General features: G+C 43.3%; 3 protein-coding genes across 5 annotated transcripts; all 3 read right to left on the reverse strand.

Annotated features, from left to right (window-relative positions):
• Nucleotides 1–4,842: 4,842 nt before the first annotated feature.
• Nucleotides 4,843–9,304, reverse strand: LOC115685427 (uncharacterized). Of its 3 annotated transcripts, none has more exons than XM_030610505.2 (8): nt 9,080–9,304; nt 8,865–8,948; nt 8,687–8,755; nt 8,196–8,270; nt 8,038–8,106; nt 6,840–7,451; nt 6,148–6,219; nt 4,843–5,265 (listed from the first exon to the last, which is right to left on the reverse strand). In XM_030610505.2, exons 1-8 carry the CDS (start codon nt 9,203–9,205, stop codon nt 5,032–5,034), a joined length of 1,341 nt encoding a protein of 446 aa, XP_030466365.1. In that variant the 5' UTR covers nt 9,206–9,304; the 3' UTR covers nt 4,843–5,031. The 3 variants fall into 3 exon arrangements, with proteins under 3 accessions (XP_030466365.1, XP_056160481.1, XP_056160482.1); XM_056304506.1 differs by having other exon boundaries at nt 8,687–8,771; nt 9,080–9,287; XM_056304507.1 differs by lacking the exon at nt 4,843–5,265 and adding an exon at nt 5,522–5,581.
• Nucleotides 9,305–12,020: 2,716 nt separating this feature from the next.
• On the reverse strand, nt 12,021–13,565 carry LOC115685341 (FCS-Like Zinc finger 2). The gene is made up of 2 exons (XM_030610395.2): nt 13,106–13,565; nt 12,021–12,520 (listed from the first exon to the last, which is right to left on the reverse strand). The coding sequence occupies exons 1-2, from the start codon at nt 13,357–13,359 to the stop codon at nt 12,334–12,336; spliced, it is 441 nt and encodes a 146-aa protein (XP_030466255.1). The 5' UTR covers nt 13,360–13,565; the 3' UTR covers nt 12,021–12,333.
• Nucleotides 13,566–16,376: 2,811 nt separating this feature from the next.
• On the reverse strand, nt 16,377–18,663 carry LOC115685385 (BOI-related E3 ubiquitin-protein ligase 1). Its single transcript, XM_056304615.1, has 4 exons — nt 18,030–18,663; nt 17,807–17,892; nt 17,376–17,719; nt 16,377–17,270 (listed from the first exon to the last, which is right to left on the reverse strand). The coding sequence occupies exons 1-4, from the start codon at nt 18,074–18,076 to the stop codon at nt 16,746–16,748; spliced, it is 1,002 nt and encodes a 333-aa protein (XP_056160590.1). The 5' UTR covers nt 18,077–18,663; the 3' UTR covers nt 16,377–16,745.
• Nucleotides 18,664–22,504: the final 3,841 nt, after the last annotated feature.

Raw genomic sequence — 22,504 nt, forward strand, 5'->3', positions numbered from 1 at the left:
ACTCACACGAAGCGTTCTGACTCTTGGAACCTATTATTTTAAATTATATCTTAGAATAACCTCATCCTAAGTGTATGTTGTGTTTGATTCAACTAATAAGAGAGTCAAAGGTGGGAATAACTTTTTCAGTACTTATGGAAGTAGTCATAAAAGCACATGATATCATCCTACTTGGCCTTGGAAGCAATATGTTTTCGTAAACCCTTCAGCCCGAGAATTCATTCTGCGTGACTATCGATACAAAAATTACTTTACAAAGTTTGGCACCGCCCGTGTTGTGAAGTGATGGGGGCGTCGCTGCAAGGTCATCACTGGGCAACGAGAGGCCTTTGCGAACAAACTACTTGTTATTTGAAATTTGAAGAATGTCCAAACTTTGATAGGCTTGCTTGGAATGATTGGTTACTCCATGGATTGCTTGCACGCATGCATAATCTCCCATGTGATAATTGCTTCATGATGTCGTAATTTCACTTTGAGCTACGCCTTCTCTGTGCCATTTTATTCATTATTTTAAATACGGCGACTTTTGTGTAAAATCCACCTCCTGTTGCTTTTCTTGTTCATTCTTCATCGGATACATTCTTGCAATAAATTCTTATTCCTTTAAATTCGTTCCAACTCATTAGTAAATTCATCGTTTTTCTTGTCCTTTGGATTATGCGTGGGGTGCACCTTTCAAGTCCACACTGTGTGAAACCCTCCATAGAATGCTCAACTCTATCTCCTGTACGTGATAATCAACGGGTGGCTTTGCTTCGTCAAGGTCCATGCAAACGTCGCAGAAAGGAGCCTCCTTCTCTTGGGTCTTTCTCCTCCTTACTTCCCTTGGAATTCCATTCTTGCGGACATAAAAATTGAGAATTTGTTATTGCCAAGAAAATAGAGAGATTTATGAGATATTCTTGGTTTTGGTTCGCTTAAGATAAGAATGCATGGCTGGCCCTTTTCAGGACGGAAAGCTTGCGGTTGACAATGACGCTGCTCTATTTCTATGCTCTTCAGTTCTTGGATTCTTGTCCCTGTTCGCTTTCGAGCTATCAAAGCTCAATTTCTCAACTGATTCACCATCTAACCTTCTCTTGTGCATGTTTTAAGGACCTTTTTTTTCTTCTTTTGGGGTTTGCGAGTCGTTGGTCGGCCATGAAAGGATCAAAAGTCGCATCTCTCATGCGAATCTAGGAATATCAGAGGGACTCGTTCAACGGATGACACACGGTGAATAGAATCAATGGTGATGTTCAGAAAGTATAGATCTGTAGAGCCCCCAGCCATTCCGTAGCCTTCATTGTAAACGTTGCATCTTTTTCTCATACGCAAATCTACGGGTACGAAGTGGACTCGTTGTGATTACTGCCTTAACTTCTCCTCTTCTTGATTACTACCCTGATCAGCGAATAATCTCCTTCTATTCAACATACCCAATAACGACTTCCCCATGAAAAATTATCAATAGAAAAGTCAAATCTCTTGAATTAAAGAAATTCAACTCAAAAGATATGGAAACAGTCCTCATGTCTCTTCTCATGTCGACATAATATCTAGAGCTTTATAAGAGAATGAAACCTTAAGTATTATTCATCTAACGTAGTAATTACTTACCTCATATAAAAATTCTGGGATGCTACACTCATTTTAAGAATAATGTGATGAAATGGAACTGATTCAAGGCTATGCCTTTTATTTTAGCTTTCAGTGTAGAATTTATCGTGCTTTCGCAATGTGATTGACTTGTTCTATTGGGTTATGATATGCTTTTTTCTTCCCAGTCTATCTATAATTTCATATATACACAGTGGCGGACACAGGATGTTTTGCTTGGGGGCTGAGTAACGCTTTGATTTTTCACCACAATACAATACAAGGATGCAACCAAAAGATTGATGGTGTCAGACTTCTAACTAGAATTTACATGAGATTGTAGTAGGCAATGAAAGGAACTGCTTTTGCCTAGGAACTGTTCACGTCCTGAGATATATTCGTGCCGACGATCAAGTGCATAGACAGAGGGTGGGACCTGAACTAAGAGGTGATATCTTGGAATTTCTGTGCAGGTTGATGTGGATGGAATGGTCCTAATTCAAAGGAGGGTTTTGCTGTTGCCACCACGTAAACCCTAGGCCCACCATTTTGCAATTTTCTTGTGGAGGACGCGAGGCCTTATCTCCTCACGCTGAAACCTTAGGAACAAGCACCGTCAAATATTTCAAATTGAAAGAGAACGATAGAGTGCCATTATGGATAGAAGGGGAGAGTCATGGCGCTAAATCTTTGTGTTCAGAATAGGGTTAATACCACGAAAAATTTCAAACTGGTACACATGTGATAAATTCACTCCAAATTAATTTTTTGATTACCAAAAACTCCAAATTGGTATCCTTGTGACAAATTTATTCCCTGTTAATTTCTGTTAAATTTTATCGTCGATTTGCTAAGTTGGATAACACGTGGCAGTTGACAGATATATCGGTTTGGGGTTTAACCATTTGTTTGTCACAGGTGTACCAATTTGGGATTTTTTTATGATATTAATCCAATTTAACGGAAACTAACGGAGGATAAATTTATCACGGGTGTATCAATTTAGAGTTTTTGATGGTCAAAAAATTAGTTTGGGGTAAAACTGTCACAGGTGTATCAATTTTGGATTTTTTATGTTAAATTTACGGTAAATTTGTCACGAGTGTACAAATTTATGATTTTTCGTGGTATTAACCCTTCAGAATAAGTTCTATGACTGCCAAGAAGAAGAAGAACTATGATAAAGAGCAACTGTTTCAAAAGAAAAAAGTATGACAGGTAAACTATCAGGAGCTTTCTTTAAGCATGAACGCTCTTGAGGGACATTGTGGCCCCCAAAATTTGCATCCTGAGGAACTACTTTGCTCTGACAAATATCCCATATGGTCTCCCTCTGGGCTACCGCGTATGTATATACGTCGAATTCTATTTGGGAACCGAAAGTTGGGTCGACTTAATCTCGAGCATCGACACATCTTGAGAAGTCTTTGGTCAATTCGACGAAGCGTCCGGTACCGTTGAACACGTTGGCTGCTACGTGATGCAACGGCTCATGTCGGTCTGTCTCGCTTTTATTGGCGAATTACTATCGTATTCTTACTAAAAATTGGGTTTCGCTCCCAAAACGACATGGATTCTTGATAGGAAAAAACGGTTGTAACTCAATTGACCGGAGACTTAGTTCGAACCATTGGCTATAATAAGGTCCACAGTTCTTTTCTTCAGTAAATAGCAAACGTTAATGACAGTTAACCTGCTTGCTTTCTCTTCGGATCCGCGAACTTTGCATGTCTCTGTCTCTGTAAAGTGAGAACTTTAAATTGGCCTTTTGCATTGAATCCCACACCCTCCAATTTTTGTCAAGTAGCAAATCCTACAAAAGGGATCCCCACGACTTTTCAACTTGCAATTACCTCCTTCATCCTCTTTTCCCCCCTATTTTTTGTGGTTCCTCATTGTCAAACGTATCCGCTTCCTTCTTCGCACATGCGTGTGGTCCCTCCGTGCCTTAACGTGTTTTCTGGTGTGTCTTCCTTAGCGTGAAAGCAAAATTTCAGATAGAGAGAGAGAGAGAGAAAGAGAACTTAGGCTACCAAGATTGACAAACCCGGGTTACGGAATTCATTTTTCTAGAGTAACATTAGAATGTAGGGTAAACAAGATTTTGGGTTTGTTTAGCTTGAGGTTTGGCATCAGTAGGTGTTTCGGTGATGTTGAACTTGACACCGATTAATTGGAGAAGAAACTGTTAGGGCCACTCCATAGTTAAACAGCCAACAATATCGATTCTATCCCCAATAGACTCGTCAAATGTTCTTTCTTTCATTCTTTTGGTCATGGCCGATCAAGTGTTCCTTGGGTGCAAATGTCTCAGCTACTTTTAACAGATAAACGTCTAGACCAAGCGTCTTTAAACCCGGTAAAGAACGAAAAGAAAGAACATAATTCCATGTTGCCTCCTTTCAATGAACCCTTCCTGCCAAACGACGTAAGATTCAAATATCGAGACTCACTCCTTGTTTGCAAAAATATCTCTCAAAGTATCGAGATATTTCTCAAAATCCATTGCTCTTTGCCATGGATATTTATGCTGGTCGTCTTCTTTTCTCCGGTTCAGTAACCCGGGTCGCGCGGTCCTTATCTATCCTTGTCCGTTGTATAGTTCCAACTTCAAAAGTATGCAACTGAAGATAAATGTTAGTTCTGCTGGCAACAAAGAACCATAGGCCTAGAGAAAAAGAGAAGGATCCATAGGGAAACTCAAAGAGAGAATTGTAAGACATTAAGCAACATGTCCAAATTGTATATTTACTGCAGCATAAGAAAGATTCCACTAGTATCCTGCCTTCCTGCCTGAGTTTAAGTCATCGGGAAATATGAACTATGCCCCTCATTTACCCAATTCGACTTGCTAATATGAATTTCAAATAGAAACGGAACAAGTTATTCATGTTGATAAGATCAACGTCCCTCCAAGTGAACTGGACCAATTATCCGAGCCATATCATCAGTCGTCCTCAACTAGATCTTTCTTAATATTACGATACATTGCTTGTTGACAAGTGCCCTGATCATTTGAAAGATCACACACCGAAAAGACAATCAACTTGTGTGGAGATAAACATGAGGTCTATAGATAAACACGAATTGATGGAACGACAACATATAGGCTTATCTTCACAATGAAATGCTACTTGACTGTTGGCAGGATTCAGGAAAAGATCCATGAGCCATTAGGAAACACTCAAATCAATGAAGCATCATGAGAACTCTCATTGCATGAAAGTCAAGGCATATTAAAACATCCTTAACAGGAGAAAATCCACGAAATGATGGCCATGCATTACTACAATGTCATTTTTTACAAAAACACCTGATGTCACTAGACTAAAACGTTTGTGGAGCAGAATGAGCTGATTTTCTCTTCACTACAGCGTCCAGCGAGAAAATTTCTGATGATTACAACTTAGCTCTCGAGAGCAAAAGAACAGTACTCACGATGACCAAATTTCAGCACTCAGATACAGGGAACACCGATCCAATTCTATCCCCAAACCTATAGCATTTGATGTTAACAGAATATGGGCCCAGCTGGACGTGGTTGTCCTCTCTACCCACAAAATAACATAGAGTATAGAGGGCAACTTCAAACTCCGGGCTCACACCAACTAATGTGCTTGACACGGATTTGAGAATCCCATTCCATTCAAACTGAACAGTGAGCAACTGGGTTTCGGAGTCCGGCTGCAAGTGCAATGACGAGAGAAATTAGTAGTTGAAAATGCACTTAAGTAAAAGATCACACGTTAGCTAAACATTCCTGAATCAATTGTAAGAGTAATCTACCTCATTAATTCATTCAATATATATCATATTAACAGAAGGCAAAATGCTCCGCTCCACTTGGAAATACGGTAATTGTTAATTCGCATTTAGATAAATCAGGGGATCAGAACATGGAAAACAGAGCGTACTGAACAATACCCTGTTGATGCACTGCATATGGAAGCATATTTCAGACGAAGCATGTATGGGGCTTGACTACTGGATTAGGATGACACTGTCAAATATAGCACTATGTAGTTTGTAAAAGGACTACGTAATCCCCCTAAATATCTCAAAAGAGATTCCTCATTTTTCAACATGTGAACATTGAAAACGTCAACATGCAGTACAAGTCCCTTCTAATAGCCCCTTGGTTCAACGGCTCTACTCCAAGAAAGAATGCCTCCAACCTACATGAAACAAGAGGCACGGCAGCCACAGATTCCTGTAGTCACTGGATTCCGGGGTCTCTTGAAATATGATTGATCTAGAATATATATAACATTATTACATCATGCAACGAATATATTGCAATAGAAAAGGATCTCCACAGAATGCAGCATGTCACAGTGCTTAGTACTCTAGATGAATGTTATCCAACTTATGTGCACGTGCGCTGTCCCGGTGCTTCAATGTTAAAAGGGAACGCTTAGTACAGTTGTGAGGAGAATCTAACAGAAAAAAAAACATGCAAAATAGAACAACCAGTTATAGTACAACATATACCCTAAAGCCTGGGTGATCACCAATTAATATCGGACCTAAATTACAAACAGATATGATAGGATTGCTATTACTTACAATCTCCCCACGGCGTCGAGGAAAAATGTAACCTTGATAATCAACTCTTCCTTTTGCCTCTTCTAGGTAAAACTGGATAGGCAGGACAAAAAAAGAAAGTAAGAAATAAGACAAAACTGAACTGCAACTCAGACCAAAAAAAAAAAAACTGCAACTTCGACTTTGTTCATATCATATACTATATTTTACTTCTGTCATGGTGGAAAGACGCATGCCAGATGATTCCGAGTCTAAGACAGAAAGAGAAGTACTAAAGGGAATAAATGTACAAACAACTTTCTACTTTTTGCCCTTTTGGTTAAGATGCATCTTAAAATACATTAGAGTGATACATGTAGGTGCCAATTCTCAGTAAGAGCGAAAGTCATCTTCTTAAAACTATGAACCTACACTGTTTTGTTAAGTGCATTATTAAGCAAAGAATAAACAAAGTGATGGCAGAGTCTGAAACTAATTCGACAGTTCCAATTAAAAGATCTACCTCCAAGTCAAAACCATAATTACCTAGAAGCCAAAACTTCTGAGATTCTTGAGATTACCAGTTTGGATTTCCTCATGGACAAGTTCAAGAGATGTCTAAGGAGTTTCCGGACACTAGTTTGAGAATTGATAAAGATCCAAGTATTATAATCATTTACCTCATTCTTATTTTAGATATGAACAAGAAAGGAAAATGCAGCTAGATAGGTTACCTGAAGCCAATTATGAAAGCCAGAAACTTCTTCTTCCTCACCACATTGCTTGATTTCCCCAACAAAAACATGTTCAAAAGCAGATGAGGAACTGGATGAACCACCTCGGCCATAGAGATCAAACCATAGTCGCATCATCACACTTTTGAACTCTTGACGGTCACCAGATACCATGCCCTTGGACGACAAATACTTGTGAAGATACTTGATTGGTGCTGTTCTGCTAATTTCTTCTATAAAAGCAACCTGTTCCTGCCTCTCTTCGGATGTCACAACTTCTTTGCAACCTCCATTTGGATTGTAATTATCGAGAAGAGAACAAAAGCGAGAGTAAGTAGGCCTTCTGAATACATCTTCACTCAGCCAGCTAAATAAGCTTCCCTGTGCCATGTCTTCCTTTTGATAGACCTTCTTTCCCTCACCACAATCTATCTGATAGTCCTTGTCTGGTATTAATCGGTTCAAGTCGAGTTCCCAGAGTTTGTTACAGGCTTGTGATAGATCAGAAAGTTCCTCCTCTGTGGGTTCTATGCCAGAACCGATTTCAACCTCATTGGAGTATTCCTGCTCACTAGGAGGCCGTTTGTATCCATGCCAGTGATCCATCTGAACCTGATAATTGGTAGACCGGAGTTCTTATTATGACAGAAATAACACCATAGGCAAAGAACACAATTACTAGAGATGTTCTGTTCAGTAATGCTCATGTTAAACATCAAATGGATGATGGTTAATGTGATAACACAATGCCAAAATCTTGTTGTGGATTGTCTAGGTTAAATACCTAATGAAGGACCAGCAAAATGATGATAAACAAAATCCTTCACAAGTGAAGCTTCATCTACAATTATTACTCTTTCTTATCAGTATGGTTATAGAGTCAGCATCTTTAGATGCCAAATATCAGTCCCCAAATCGCACACAATCCAGACCACGTCCATATTATCTTAGGTTATCAGAAAACAGATGAGCATAGTCAGTTTCGCTCTTTATCTGCTGTTATCTTATTCCTTCCAATCATTTTCATCTATATCACAAAATGTCAATTTGTCCGGCCATGATCTCTTAGCACATAGAGAACTAAACTAAGAAGCTCAAAAAGCCATCGACACTACTGCATATTCGATTGATGAAAGGAACTTTTAGAAAGCAATATTCATTTCACTATCCTTCAACTGTTTTCTGATATAACGGAAACCTTGTGAGGTTGCCTCTGATGCTTTCTGCCAACAGCTTCCCAGTCGTCGTTACTCTCCTGGTTGTCCTCCTGTTAAAATGTGATCACTCGAAATTTCAATTTTTCTTTCTCGTTATAGTGTTACTTGTATCTGGAACAGGGGAAAAAAAACAGCACACCTTTCTGTTCCAAGGGGTTTGGTCATAGTTATGCCTTCTGCCATCTTCATGGGTTTCATACCCCTGATCTACAGCCTGCGGCAATTGGAGACATTTTGATGATAAAATATAGATGACAAGATGGAGAGGCAAAAGCAAAAGCATGAAGTGAAAACCACGACAACCAGCTCCAGAACACAATGCAAATAATTCCACCTTGCATCTATAACTACTCAAAGCAAATGAAGAAAACAAGGACCCCAAGAGAATCCAACTACATATAAAAGCATCACGGACTTAATATATATTATCTTCTCCGTCAATTCAAGGATGTTGCAGAACCGACACCATTCGTGTAAAGCTCCATATATAAATTTGCAAAACCCCTGTATCATAGAAAAATCCCACCAACGCTAGTCGAACCACTCGAGGAAAAGCCTGGATTAACACACAGACCACTCCAACGCCGTGTAGACACCATGCAACAGCACCGATCAATACTAAAATTTTACCACTTGGGGTCGCCTCGAAGGCCTTGACTCCGCAGTCCCCCACGCCCCGTGCTCATTCTCGCTCTTCTCCTGCAAAATCACAATCCTAATCAGGCCCTAACTTCAAATCCTGCACGTACTGTTCTCAAAAACAAAGAGAGAACCCGAAAGGTTCCAATTTCAAACGTCGAAATCGAACCTCCTCATTCCACGAACTACGGCGATATCCCTGTCGATCCTCACTCCCCCGTCCCTCGTCGCCGTCCTGATCTCCCGACACCACCTGCAAAAAACCATTTCCGTGTCACCATCGATCACCAACAGCCATCGCTTCCGTTACCGAAGCAAAATAAGAAAAAAGAAGAACAAAAGAAAGAGAACAGAACGAGACGAAACGGCTCGATCGACACCAACCTCGGCCCAAGTGGATCTGGAACGCTCGTCGCGCGAGCGCTGATCATCGGAGTCTTCTTGGTCGTTCCGGTCTTCACGAAGGCCACCGAGAGCCACGTCGATCAGGCCCTTGATCAAGTCCTCCATTTCTGCGGACGAGCGGGAGAGATCTTCTTACGCAGAGAGAAGGGGAGAGAGCGTGCGTGCGAACGTGCGTGATCTGGAGAAGTAAGAGTGGGACTGAGGAAGACGGTTGAATGAAGTTAAAAAAAACGGATGGGGCGAGGCGGGTAATGGCAGTCTCGTGAATTGGTGGTGGCCACCTTCTCTCTCTGGTTCTGCCGACAGTATGCAAATCCAGACACGCGACGACACGTGTGTTGGATCTTCTTCTCTTCCGATTAAATTAAAGATTAGATTAGACTTTTACATGATGTTGGATCGTGACGATTTTTCCATTCATTCGGGATCTGGAATCGTGTGTACGTGTCTGCACGATGCGCTCTCGCTTCGTTCGTCGGCCATTCGGGGGGAACGAGGCGACCCAAAGCAATGCACGGTATCCTTTCGGCCGACAAAAAGGAACGGCTCGGCTCGGACGTGAGGCCCGACCCAACCTTGCGCTGAGAGCAAAGTACTGAGAAAAGGGAGAATGTTTGTGCGTTCTTCAAGGTCTTCTCGTCAGGCCCAATAAAATTAGGCCCGAGTCATTATGCGTGCGCATGGAATCAATTCTGGAGTAGAAATTCTGCTCCAGAATGCATTCCGGAACAGAAATGCGTTTATTAAAAAATTCCCGGAATGCATTCTAGAGCAATTTTTGCATTCTGGAATAAAAATGCGTTTATTAAAAATATTTGATTCCAGAATGCATTCTTAATTCCAGAATGTATTTTTGATTCCAGAATGAGTTTTGAGCAAGAAAAAGAGGAGCTACTTTTTGTAGCTTCTCTCTTCCAGAATGCATTCTCCCTATTTTCTCTCTTTTTCTCATTAATTTTTTTTTTTCAGAAAATACATAAAAATTGAAAAATTCCAGAAAAATTCATAAAAATTTCCAGAAAATAAAAAAAAAGTCAGATTTCGAGAAAATAGGAAATTTGGTAAATTTTTTTCAAAAAATATAAAAAAAATCAAAAATTTCAAAACTTCACAGAATGGCTTAAAATACCTTTGGGCACCCACTTTGAGTGAAATTTAAATTTTTTGAGGTGCCCAAAAAAATAAAAAAATAAAAATAGATTTCTGTTCCATAAATCAATTTCTGGAGTAGAATTAATTATGTTTTATCAAACAGATTTCTCCTCAAAAAATCAATTTCTGATAAGAATTTCGGAAATCAATTTCTAGCAAGAATTTGATTTCTGGAGCAGAATGGTTAGCATTCGCGCCTTATATGACCAGGATTGGTATTTGGCAGGCCATTACAGTGGAAACTAAGATCACGCGAAGCTTTGCTTCCTTCGTCCTTTTCCTTTTGTACTTTGTGACTGCATTTGTTTCGCGGGAAACATTTTTCTCATTTTTTAGCATTTGGATATATGACTAGATTATGGTCCTTGGATCGGAAACTCTGCGCTTGGGTGCAGGAACCCCAATGCTCGTTCTTGGGCCCTTGGCAGCGAGGCCGGGTCCTTGGTGCCCGACCTTTGTAGACCCGGGCCGGGGCGCCAGGGAGCCTGGCACAAACACCGAGTTCTCGGGCTCAATTTTAGTGGACCCAAGACTTGTGCCCATGCTCGTGCTTGAGAGTCGGGGATTCAGGCTTGAGACCCCAGTGCTTGTGCCGAGTTCCTTAGTGTATGTCTATTTAAGAAATCAAATGAGATGTTCCTTACTCAACGACGGCAAATATTTTCTAGTTCATTTGCGGGTCTCAACCAAACACCGGGAAATGTTGTCATTTTCCTAGAAAATAACTTTTCGGAAAACATTTTCTAGAAATGTTACATTTTTTGCGAACAAATGGAGCCAATATAACTGGAACAAAATCCCAAGAAAAACTAATGAAGTAGCTCACACCGTCTGGATTTCAAGTTTTGAATCGCATTGCGCTGTTTTGACAATGATACGATGCATTATCCCCGTTGAATTGAAGTACTATATATTTTGATTGTTTCGGCTTTTTTTTTTTTTCTGTGACTCACATTTGCTTTGGGGGAGAAAATAAGTCTAGGTTTAATCTTAAACATGAAAAGGAAACCCGCCTTTCCCATGTCTGAAATGTTCCATCATATAAGTGAGATCATGACGATATAGCGAGCCTAGGAACTAAATCGAAATACAATGAAATAGATGAAAGTCCCAAAACACGAGAATCGGTTATGTTCGTAACATATCTTAGATACCGACTTCAATGGAGACTATATTGGACAATTTAATGGTATTTGGGGATCTATCTCCCCGGGTCATAGCTTGTCGTAATTCCTTATATTTGTTTATGACTCCCGACAAAATGTCATAACACGCTAAAGTTTTTACAATTAATGAATGAGATTTACGTTATTTCATCCGACGGCCGTCAAGGGTCGGGAATCCATTCTCCAAGGATCCTTAAAAACACCCGGGTCATATTTAGTTTCTATTGCAGGTACTGTGACCGCCATTACTGCCTCGATCACGATCACCATCACCATGTTCATCATCTTCTAATATTTCTTCCAAACGCTACCAGTCTTATAGAGGAGGTGAAACTAAACCAGGCACGTGAACTTTGACTCTTCGGTACCCCCACCGCACCGGAAAAGGTAACGAAGAATTTTCAAAGAAGCTTCCCTGGTGGTGTGATCAATCACTTCTACATAATTCTCTTACGACCAGGTCAACATCGCCTCGAGTATCCTAGGCACTGATCTTTGACTTCCGTTCTTGGCTTTGCCATTAGAATTCTCTTGCTTTAAGTCTAAATTTCAAAGAAACCTTAAAGGGCAAAGGAAGGAAGAGAGAGCAACATCATATGAGGTAAAGAAAGCTATAACCAGGCTCACTCATTGTTCATACTTGAGGGCTTACACATGAAAATTCCAGCAAAAACAAGAAAAAAAACAAGAGCGAAACTAGGAAGATCCTCAAAAACAGCAATCTCCCCCTTCAGCTACTGTACACTCTATTCTCTTTCCCGGCCTTCTTCATGTTCCAGAGAGGCCCGCCATGTAAACATCATCATTTTCGATATAATACACGCGATTTAAAGCTTAGTTAGAGGCTAAAAGAGTAGTTGGGTATATGTATATATACGTATGTATACGATTTTAACACTTTATCAAACGCTCCGATCAGACAGCAACGACGGTTCTACTGGGTAAGTGTTGGTCCTGAGCTTCGGGAGGAGACGTGGACTTGGCGTGTCCCTTCTTCCTCAGGGCTTTCATTGAGGAAGAGAGGTTCCAGTTCCTCTCATTGGCTTCCTCCATCTCTATCTGCTCCTGCCTGCAGTCCTCGCTGCAGAATGCGAGTTCCCCTCTGCAATTCGCAACGAAACGTCAAGTCAGCACCGACCCTAGAAGAAAAAACCTTCCCCCGAAAAGACTGCTGCTCCAAAGGTGCAGAAAAATTTTGAGGCGCATTCTTTCTCGTATGGTCAAATATCCTAGGAGGGGGCCGAGCAAACGCGAGACTAAATTTGCTCTATATATTGACTTTAGTTCCTTCAAATCTTTGACAAAAGAAATCGGACATTTCTAGCACTATATTGTCAAGAACATCATTTTCAGGCACCAAGAGCACACGGCAAGCTTCTTCTGCAGATTCTAATCTCTCTCTCTCTCCGAACTTCACCACCCTAAGCGATTTACAGAAAGAGGAACTCTTTTCCCCCACCCAAATAGTGCAATGGATTTTTCAGATCGCTATCGAAACGATCAAACCCAAAATCCACATGAAATCATAGGAGAAGACGATCGAGCACTCAAATTGCGAAGCCCCTTAAGAAATTCCACAGCCCTCAAGTCTTCGCCCCTCGCAGAAGAGAGTCGAAAACACTAAAAAGAGAAAAAATAGCAACAAAAAATAAAAAAATAAAAACAGCGCGGCCCAACAACAACCGACCTGTACATGAAGATGTCCCTGTTGTTCCCCAACCGCTTCTTGCAGAGGAAGCAAGTCTCCAGGAAATGCGGGCGGTGGTCCTCCAACCTCGCGTCGTAGAACCTCGCGGATCTCGGCGAAGCGGCAGGCGACGATCTCTTAACCGCATCCCTCAGCACGCGCACGTTCTCCGCGAACCCGGCCTCCATGTCGGCCAGCGAATCGTCATCGTCGGCGATGAAACAACCGCTCCTCGTGGTCGCCGCGGCCTCCATAAAAATCCTTCTCGATCCCTACCCTTCTTTTCGCCCACCCTCCTCTCCTCCTCTCACGCTTGGTTCTCCCTTCAATGGCCGCGCTTCGTTTTCTTTAGCAGAAGGTTTGAGGCAGCGGAGGAGACGAAGCTATAGAAAAGCGTTCTTGATTTATGGACCCGAAGAGAGAGAGAGAGAGAGAGAGAGAGGGAGAGGAAACCACGGCCGCGTTTCAAGAAACCGAGGAGGAGAATCCATTGGCTGAGGAAAAGATACCCCTGCATCATAAAAAAATTGACAATGGAATCGTAGGTGGCCAAACTTACCGATTTGCCCCTCCCGTTCCGTGGAATTACGGAAACGGCCACTGCGTCTTGCGCCTGCTTCGCTCGGCGCGAGTGGCGCGTTCGTAAATAAGGGCCGACGACAGGGTCGAAGATGCGGCGATCCCATGCTACTAGATCTTCTCTCAATCTCTCGAAAAGAACAAAAAAAAAGAGGGGAGGACGGGGGGGGGGGGGGCCCCACGCGCCACCTACCACCGCACATGATTTGTCCCGTATTAAGGTTTTCTCTTTTTTCTTTTTTACTTTTTTCCTATTCTATTTTCTTGATTCCCCCACTTTTTTTTTTTTTAGCGTCAACTGTTCCACGACGACGAAATCAGACGCTTGTGCCGGCCCCACGCGGGGCACTTTGCGCGTTCACGTCACGATCGCCACCCAGCATTCGTTTCTCTCTTCCGATCCAAGAAAATTGGAAAGGACGTCTCGCGTAACCCGCACGGGAAACGGGAGAGACCCATCAAAGAGAAGATGCATCCGAATTCCAGGCGATGTCCTATAGGGAATTCAGTCGGCGACCGCAATTTCGTTGCGGATCCTCGCGTGCGCCCCCCCTTGTAGAACGAACATGGCGAAGTAAAATCGGTCGCTGCTCTCTTCATTCACGCGTCCAAATTAGCTAGTACCTATACCATTTTTTTTCCTCCGAGGAATGAGATGGCTCGCGTTCGGATGGCTCCGGGCAATTTAAGAGAGCACGTAATAATTGGCGCATCTTCCCCACCACTGATGGTTGAAAAACGAGGGCATCACTTGCCTATGTCGTCAGAGTGGATTTATTACACCAGTAAAGGGAGTCGGGTGGGGGGTGGTTGGTCATCAAATGCTGCGATGGGAAAATTCTCACCCGTGAAGACGGACTCAACGGACATGTGAATCCGGGAGTGCGCAACTCCACGCGCCAGGGACCGCGACTGGGGCTCTCACTCTCTCTCTCGGGTCTCCCGTTAACGCTACGACCCGACCCGGCCCGGACCGGCCCGAGGCCCACCGTTTTTCGGGAGGCTCCAGGACCAACTCCGCCTTTTACATCTCTCTCCCTTTTTTCTTTTTTTCCTCTAAAAAAAAGTGAATGGGATGAAATGAAATAAAGGGGATTCGTTCGTCGTTTTCTTCGCTTTTTCTCCACTTCTTTTGTAGAATGAAAAGGGACGACCAACTTGGGGATTGGGGCCCACCCTCCTCCCGCCAAGAAGAAACCGTCGAATTCGTGGACCCTGTCCCCCCACTCGCCCTTTGACAAGGTCGTCGTGGGCCTCGGACTCCTTTGCATTCCCCTCTTCTTCTCCTTCGTTTTTCTTTTTTGGATGAAAAAAAACGAATCGATTCCTTCTATATTTGCTCGTTCTTAGCTCCTTCTCTCCAATATAGACACGTCAAATAGGTGGATCGAGTCGAATTTGGATCGAGTCGAAAATGATCCGTCCCAAATTATCCAATTTCCATGAAATATCTAGTGACCCATAGCCAATCGGACTCGTATTGCCAGAACACTTACATAGTTAACCCAATTTAGGAAGACTCGGACACAAATTGAGGCAAAAGCATAGAGTGAGCGAGCAAGATTGAGTGAGGGTGAGAGAGAGTGAAAAGAGTCGTAGAAATAAATTGAATCTAAGTAAGCTGTGAACCCATTTAACATTCATGTTATTTTAGACATTACCATTTTAAAATTATTTAGGACACATTTACTGAATATAACTAATTCATAAAACAAATCAGCCTATCAAATATGGAGTAAGGAATGCACTCATTTTGACGGATCTATCTCCAAAACAAGGGGGGAATAAATAGAAAAAAAAAATAGGAAAGAGAGGAAAGAAATCTCCCTCTCCTCTTGTCTGAAGCAATCATTGTAGATTTCATCCCAGAATGTTTTCTGGTACGATGCTTTCGGCCCTTTACTTTTCCCTAGTTCGAATTCGCATCAAGCTAATACACAAAAAAAAAAAAAAACATTGTTATTACCACGTTGACTAACGATAGACCCGCTGTGGATGGAATCACATGACCTTGAATCATCAAGAGCACAAGGTTTGGGCTTGGAAGGAAAGAAACTGATAGAATCGCATCATGGGCTCTTCAAGCCCAATGTCGTGAATGGGCCCCCAACTCTTGACGAGCTTATTCTTTTTCAGGCCTTTTACTTTGTTATGTGACACGACGTGGGCTTCCGTGTGGGTTCGATAGTCGACGCCAATTATGGGATATCTCTTGGATTAGGTGTAGCCCCATGGTGGCCCGACAATCTTCAGTTATAAGAGGTAGACAAGAAAACCCAAGTCTAGTTTCAAGTATAGAAATACTAGGAGGTTGCCAAAACTAGGTAGAGTTGGGAAACCTAGGAGGTTGCAACAGCCGCCACTTTAGTCCGCCATTGCGTATTAGTGTGTTTGCGGAGTCGGGTAAACTCTCGGGGCATCCGCCGAACAAGGCTCGGGAGAAAAAGACCCAACCCGAGACGTTCTCCGCCCAGGATCCGATCTCGGGTTCGGGTTACATTCTTAAAAGTCGTAAAGAGTTGGAGAAATCCCGAGATGGAATTAGTGCCGCGGGACGACTTTTTTGTAGTCTAATGGGATATGATTGGTCTGATCCTATAATCGCTTGGAGCATTGTAAGGACGGCCAACTTCGTGGAGTGCCTCGTGACGTTCGACCGCCCAAAAAAGACTTTGACTAAAGGGATCGAGAGTGGGAAACCTTAATGAAAGAATTTATATACTGCTCTAATTCAATAAAATATAAAAAGAAAATAAAAAGAAGGAACAAAATGAAAATGCGAGTGAACTTCAGCAGCAGCCGCCCTGTACACACACCCAAAAAGAAAATAATAATAATAATAATGAAAAGAAATAAACAGAATAAAACTGTGAGAGCGAGGATTCTCATTCTCGAACTTGTAATAAGATTTATGAAAATTTTCCCATATTTTGCTTTTTCGTTTTATTTCCTCTTTCGGGTTCTCTGAGGTCTCTTCCACCTGTTTTGACCGTGGACCGTCGTCGTGTCCATCGCTTTGGGCCCAATAATGGGCCTAATGTTGGGCCTCGGCGTGGGCCCATTAGGAAAGGAAAACTTCCACGCTCGAGCCCCGCATGCAGAAGCACACGGGGCACGCCCCAACCACCCTGTCGCACTCGGCGCACACGCAGAAGTGCCGACACGGCAGCAGCACCACCGTCGCCACCCGCTCGCCGCACGCCCTGCAGCCCGGGCCCGACCCGGCGGCCCTGTCCGGGTCCGCGTACACCGACTCGGCGTCCTCCGCCTGCGCCTCCGGCCCGGCCTCGCCGGCGTTCTCCGACCTCCGGTCCCGCCCGCCGCCCATCATCACCTGCGCTTGCTCCAGCTGCGCCTGCAGGGACGCCACCGCGGCTTCCTGGGCCCTGGCTTTGGCCTCCCAGGCCCGGGCCTCCGCGCCGAGCTGGGCGGCGCGCGCGGTCAGCTCGGCGTTGCGGCGCGCGGCCTTCTCCGCCTCCGCGTCCTTCTCCCGCAGCTTCCGGGCGACGGATTCCTCCGCCGCGACGAGCAGCGCGCGGTATTGCCTCCGCCTCTTCTCGGCCAACATGCGCCGCAACTGTTCTCCCTGAAATCGAACCATCAACCCTCAGCGAATGGGTCAAGGAAAACGTGCGCATGAACTTGAATGGAAGTAGAAAACGCATCGCTCGGTGCGCTCTCTGTTTTCGACCTGCGCTTGAAGGAATTGGTCTATCTCTTCTCTTTGTTGCTTGATTAGGGAAGCGAAATCACTGGAGAGAAGCGACGATGTCGGGCTCGGGCTCGGGCTCGGAGTAGCTGATCGGCGAGAGAGACGCTGGATTTGCAGGTCGCTGGGAGATAATCGCAGGCCGATGGATACTGCATTCGCTGATTGCTGGTTATGAAGTTGAGCGAGGTCTACGAGCTGAGGCTGAGGTTGAGGCTGAGGCTGATGTTGAGGTTGAGGTTGCAGAGTGTATAGGTCCATGAACGACGATGTGTTGTCGGGGGAGATCGCATCTTCTCTTCCTCTCTTGCGTGGGTTGGCGCTTCCTGTCACGAACAATGCAGGGCATCAGAAACCAGTTTCAATGTGGGCATTGAATGAGGATTTCGAGTGTCGGGTCTCGCTGTTCTCACCTCCATTGGTGAATAGAGCGCTGGATTGATCGAGATATCCTCCTGGGTGTGCCTGCACCGAGTAATCACGCCCTTCCTGCACGTTCCTGCAGAGAGAGAGCGAGCGAAATGTCACACACGAAGATAGAGAGAGAGAGAGAGAGAGAGAGAGAGAGAGAGAGAGAGAGAGAGAGAGAGAGAGTGGGAGAGAGAAAGAGAGGGAGGGAGGGAGATGGGTACCCACCTGTTAAGGAAGAGGATGTTGGAAGGGTACTGAGCTTGAACGGCCATTGACGAGCGATGAAGGGTGGGGGGGGAGGCGAAAGACCGAGAGAAATGGAAGCGGGGGGAGAGGAAGAAGAAGAAGAGGGTGAAGGGCGATGACGACACAGTCAGGACATGGGCGGAATCTTCGAGACTTTCGGTATTCGAGACGTGAGGGAATCAAGAAATTGATGAATAAATTTCCGCAGATAATCCACCACCCACCGCCGCCGCCGCCGCCGCCACCACCACCGTCGCGCTCCCAAGCTCCTTTCTTTTGCCCTCTTTTCTGACTTCGTTTTCACAGAGAGAGAGAGAGAGGGAGAGAGAAAGAGAAAGGGGAATCGAATCGCAGAGACGGACAGAGAGAGAGAGATGATGCTGGTGGGGGGTGCTCTTTCTTTTGTGGGTTTGGCTCGTTTTGCCTTTGTTCTCTCTCCTTCTCCTCCTCCTCCTCCTCCTTCCTCTGCTTCTCCTCCTTTCGCGTGAGGGGGAGGCTTTTCCCTTTCGAGAGGAAGAGTCTGGTCTTTGTCTCGTGCTCCTTGTGTCGTTCGTTCCTGTTATCCGCAACGACAGCGCCACGCACCACCCCCCCCAACTTTATCAATTTCCCTTGCATCCATTGATTAGGGATTATTTTAATAATTAGCGCTTAAGCCATCATCATCACCATTATTATTTTCTATTTTTGGTTGATTTTTCCCAATTTTCTTTCTATGTTAGTAAATTGGGAGTGTGTGGAAAGTTTCGGTTGGAAAGACGAAGAGGTGATGGCGTGATTGAACGGGTTGCGCTGCAGCTGTGTGGTTGTTCTGATGGGCGTGCGTGTGCAGTTACCTTCTGTTAATATAATAAGAATAAGAAAACTCATCAGAAATAGTTAAATTGTTGGTATTTTGCTTAGGTGCTCAAAATGGTTTATAAGATTGGGATTTGCTTTTCTATATATATAGTCGCGGATGCGCGATTAATCTTTATTTATCGTGCTGTATTATAAGTTAATATTAGTAGTTATCTAATTTTACAGAGAATCGGAAAACTTGCCCCCCTCTTTTTTTGACCACTATACAAATTCTGAATCATTAGATAAAGATTTTGCTATGTTTTTGCGATATATAGGGGATGGACAATGAAGAAATCTTACCGAGTGGGACTTTCTTGATAAGAAAGTGCGTAGTTAGCTTATTCGGTTTCCCTTTTTGTCCTCTTTCTTCGGTCAATTTTACCACTTCTTTTCTTCTTTACTTTACAATTAGAAAAACAGGTTTGTGACGGCTGAATTGGAATTTGATTTGAGTACATAGGTCTTGAAAAATTCTCAAGAGACTGCTCATTCTGGGGCTAGATTTTTTAGGATTTTACTTGGTCGTGAAGGTTGCTGTATGGCTCCCCAACCCGCAGGCCCTCCCCTTGTTTTCTCATGCCTTGTCTTAGAAAACAGAGAAGAAGACATCGCAAGACTCGCAACCTAACTTAGACACGGTTGTTGGTCGAGTCCCTTCTTGTCCATCTCTCCCCGCCAAAAAAGTGGTTGTCCGATCGAGATTTCTCTTCTCTTTCAGACAGACGACGAATAACGTTGTGCCCTTCCGTCCCCAATCTCAATACAGCTACAGGTGACTGAAACCTCTCTGATCTCCAAAGCATTTCAACCGCTTTGACTAAGCAAAAGGATGTACTTATTGTCTAGTGCTCATTGAATGAGTGCTAATCGAGTGGCTATCGGTTTTTTCTTTGCCAGGTAATGAGGCAACTTGGGGCTAAGGCTCTGCTTTAATGAGCTGGACCCCTCTCGAAGCAAATGCGAGAAGTTCCCAGTCGAAATCGAAATTGTGTAAGGGGGGATAGGGAAGTGGAACATTGCATCCACGATCGCGATAATTGGATATAAAATTCAAATTATTTCACATGTTAATCGAGTCGAAACAGTAAGGGCATATCTTCAGATTATCATGTCATATCTATGAACAAGAGAAGATTTAAAGAGAAAGGGTGTTCCACTCAGGACGAAGCTGTATTCGAGAAGCTGAACATGGCTGGGATCGTGGGTTCATCTATGGTGTCTAGAGATGTGCGAGGTCCATTTCACAACATCATTTCGGCATTTCCTGGTGGGACTAATCGACCCTAGTTTCTAGGGACGGGAATTCAAATAAAATAGGGGGATGGGATTGCGTGGATGCCGAAATCATTGAAAGAATAAGCCAAATTGATGGAAACTCCATCCGGGTATAAGGACAAAACCACGAGGGGTTATCCTGAAGAATATGTGAAAGAGGAACATACACAATGAAATACGTAGATGATTCCATCGTCCACGGATGTCATTAGGCCGGTTGGTTGTGTGACCTTTCTAATCTTTAAAGTCTTCTGAATTTTCAAGATTTCTTGCTCTCTTCACATGATATATATTGGGAAGAAAATAAAAGCATTTTCAAAGTGATGGGTCGGGTCAGATAAGTACAATTTGAAGAGTTGCAACCACTAAGCAACCTGCCTAATCTCTTCTAGATAGAAAAAAGAGGATTGGGATGGGTTGTCGTGGTGCAAAGCAAGAAATTGAAAAGAAAATTTGGGTGAAGCTCCCAAGGGGGGAAAAAGGGTGCGAGTCGGTGGTGATGATCGATCTTCCCCAATAACCCAAGATGGATGGGGACGTGTTTTAATTAATGGAGGCGATAAAGAAAGAGAGGAAGAAGCCACCAAAAGCAAAGGGAGAGCCAGTTGCATGTTGATGGAATGGCATCAATCAAGAGCAGTTTCTTGTTTTTGGGTCGTGACCCACATGAGGTGGCTTCATCTTGACAACGTAAATCGTCGCACGGCAACTTCATCTATCTATTGTCTCGTGAAAAAACTTCCCTCTTACTCCCAAAGTTTCCCTGTGGATGATGCGCTCTAGATGCAAGATTTGAAGGCCTTTTATTCTTATCGACATATAAGAAATTGCCACGTCGTTTGGTGAAAAATCGTCAAACTACTCGCGTAGAGAAACTTTAGCAAAGATCTCGCCCTAGATCTACTAGCATTATTAATATTCGTGTAAAACCATTGAGTAGCCCGATTATTCTAAGGTTGAAGGTGCACATGTGGATTCCTATAAAAAGGCACCACATAAGTAGGAAAGAAAAGCATAATCACTTGTTGTATACTAGCATTTGATTGGGGCATACAAATAGACTAGACATCAAGGCGAAAGTTGAGTTTCGGGGCAAAACTTTGTCCCGAGACTTGATTCACCTATTTGTAGTGCATCTACCGCAAGAAAATTAGTGTGACAATCACGCTGGATTGCTTTCTCGAGTTTTACCCAGTTCCGTACCTGATTTCATTTCCCATCTATCATAGCTAACCAAAACCGAAACGACCCATTTTTTAAATTGGTGTATTTATCTTAGAAAGTGACACCGATCTAGCTAACATTTGTGTGCCTCCACTCGATGAGTTTGCATCATTTTGTTAGGCAAATTTGGACTTGGGTCCTTGGTGGCGTTTGCACATAGATGGCCAATGGGAATCATTCAGCTTGTCTGTCTCGTTTTGGTGTCCCCAACGCACGAGAAAAGATGCCGTATGCCTCAGCTTATCTGCCGCGATTGATATCTGACGCACATGTCGTTCACTGAGAATTTTTTTTTTCTCTGAGCCATAATCATGAAAGAAACAAGAATCACACTCACCAGAGAAAAAGAAAAAAAAAAGGGAAAAAAAAAAAGAGAGAGAAAATGACCCTTTCTCGATTAGATCCAAGAGGACCAAGTGAGCTGAACGTTTTCTTGATTATTTTATGGAACGCCATTGTAATTCGATCCCCCCATCATATTCAAATCAAAGCAAAGCAAAGGCCAAAGCCAAAGCAACAGAGACAGCACATTCGGTTTGACCTCGCACATTGAAGTTTAGATCAGAATCGTGTATTGGCGTGAAGCATCCTCTCTCGTCGCTTCTCCTTGCAAATTTAAATCTTTGCTTTGGTACAAACAAGGTACCTCCTCCACTCAAACCCTAGCAATTAAAGAAAGGGGTGAAGGGATCGTCTTTCTCCAAATATATATCTCCATCTCCATCACGTACCTGTATAAATTGACGTCGACATTTAACTAAAAATCCCGTAAAAGCTTATATGACCTTTTCGAGAAGGTTATAAAAAGACGAAGCCCTTGGCTGGGGCCAATAGATGTAATAATCTCATAGGTTTTCCCGTGCTGGAAATACGACATTTTCCGCCCCAACGATCCGAATTCTTTATGAGGTTTATAATTTTCCGAAAGTGTCTCTTTCTTTCTAGTTTCTACGCTTTAAATTTCATAGATGTTGCTTCCCCCACCCTTTTGCATTCGCAAGGCAAATCTTACTTGTCCCGTGATGCAACTTAGGTTCTTTGATAGGATGCTTTTCTTTTAGGGGAATTCCATAGTAGTGTCATCGCCTAATAAACAACGTCCACGATTGTCA

This window comes from Syzygium oleosum, unplaced genomic scaffold, assembly GCF_021117445.2.
Source record: "Syzygium oleosum isolate NSW1041296 unplaced genomic scaffold, Sole_v2.1 Sole_v2.32, whole genome shotgun sequence".
Taxonomy (NCBI): domain Eukaryota; kingdom Viridiplantae; phylum Streptophyta; class Magnoliopsida; order Myrtales; family Myrtaceae; genus Syzygium; species Syzygium oleosum.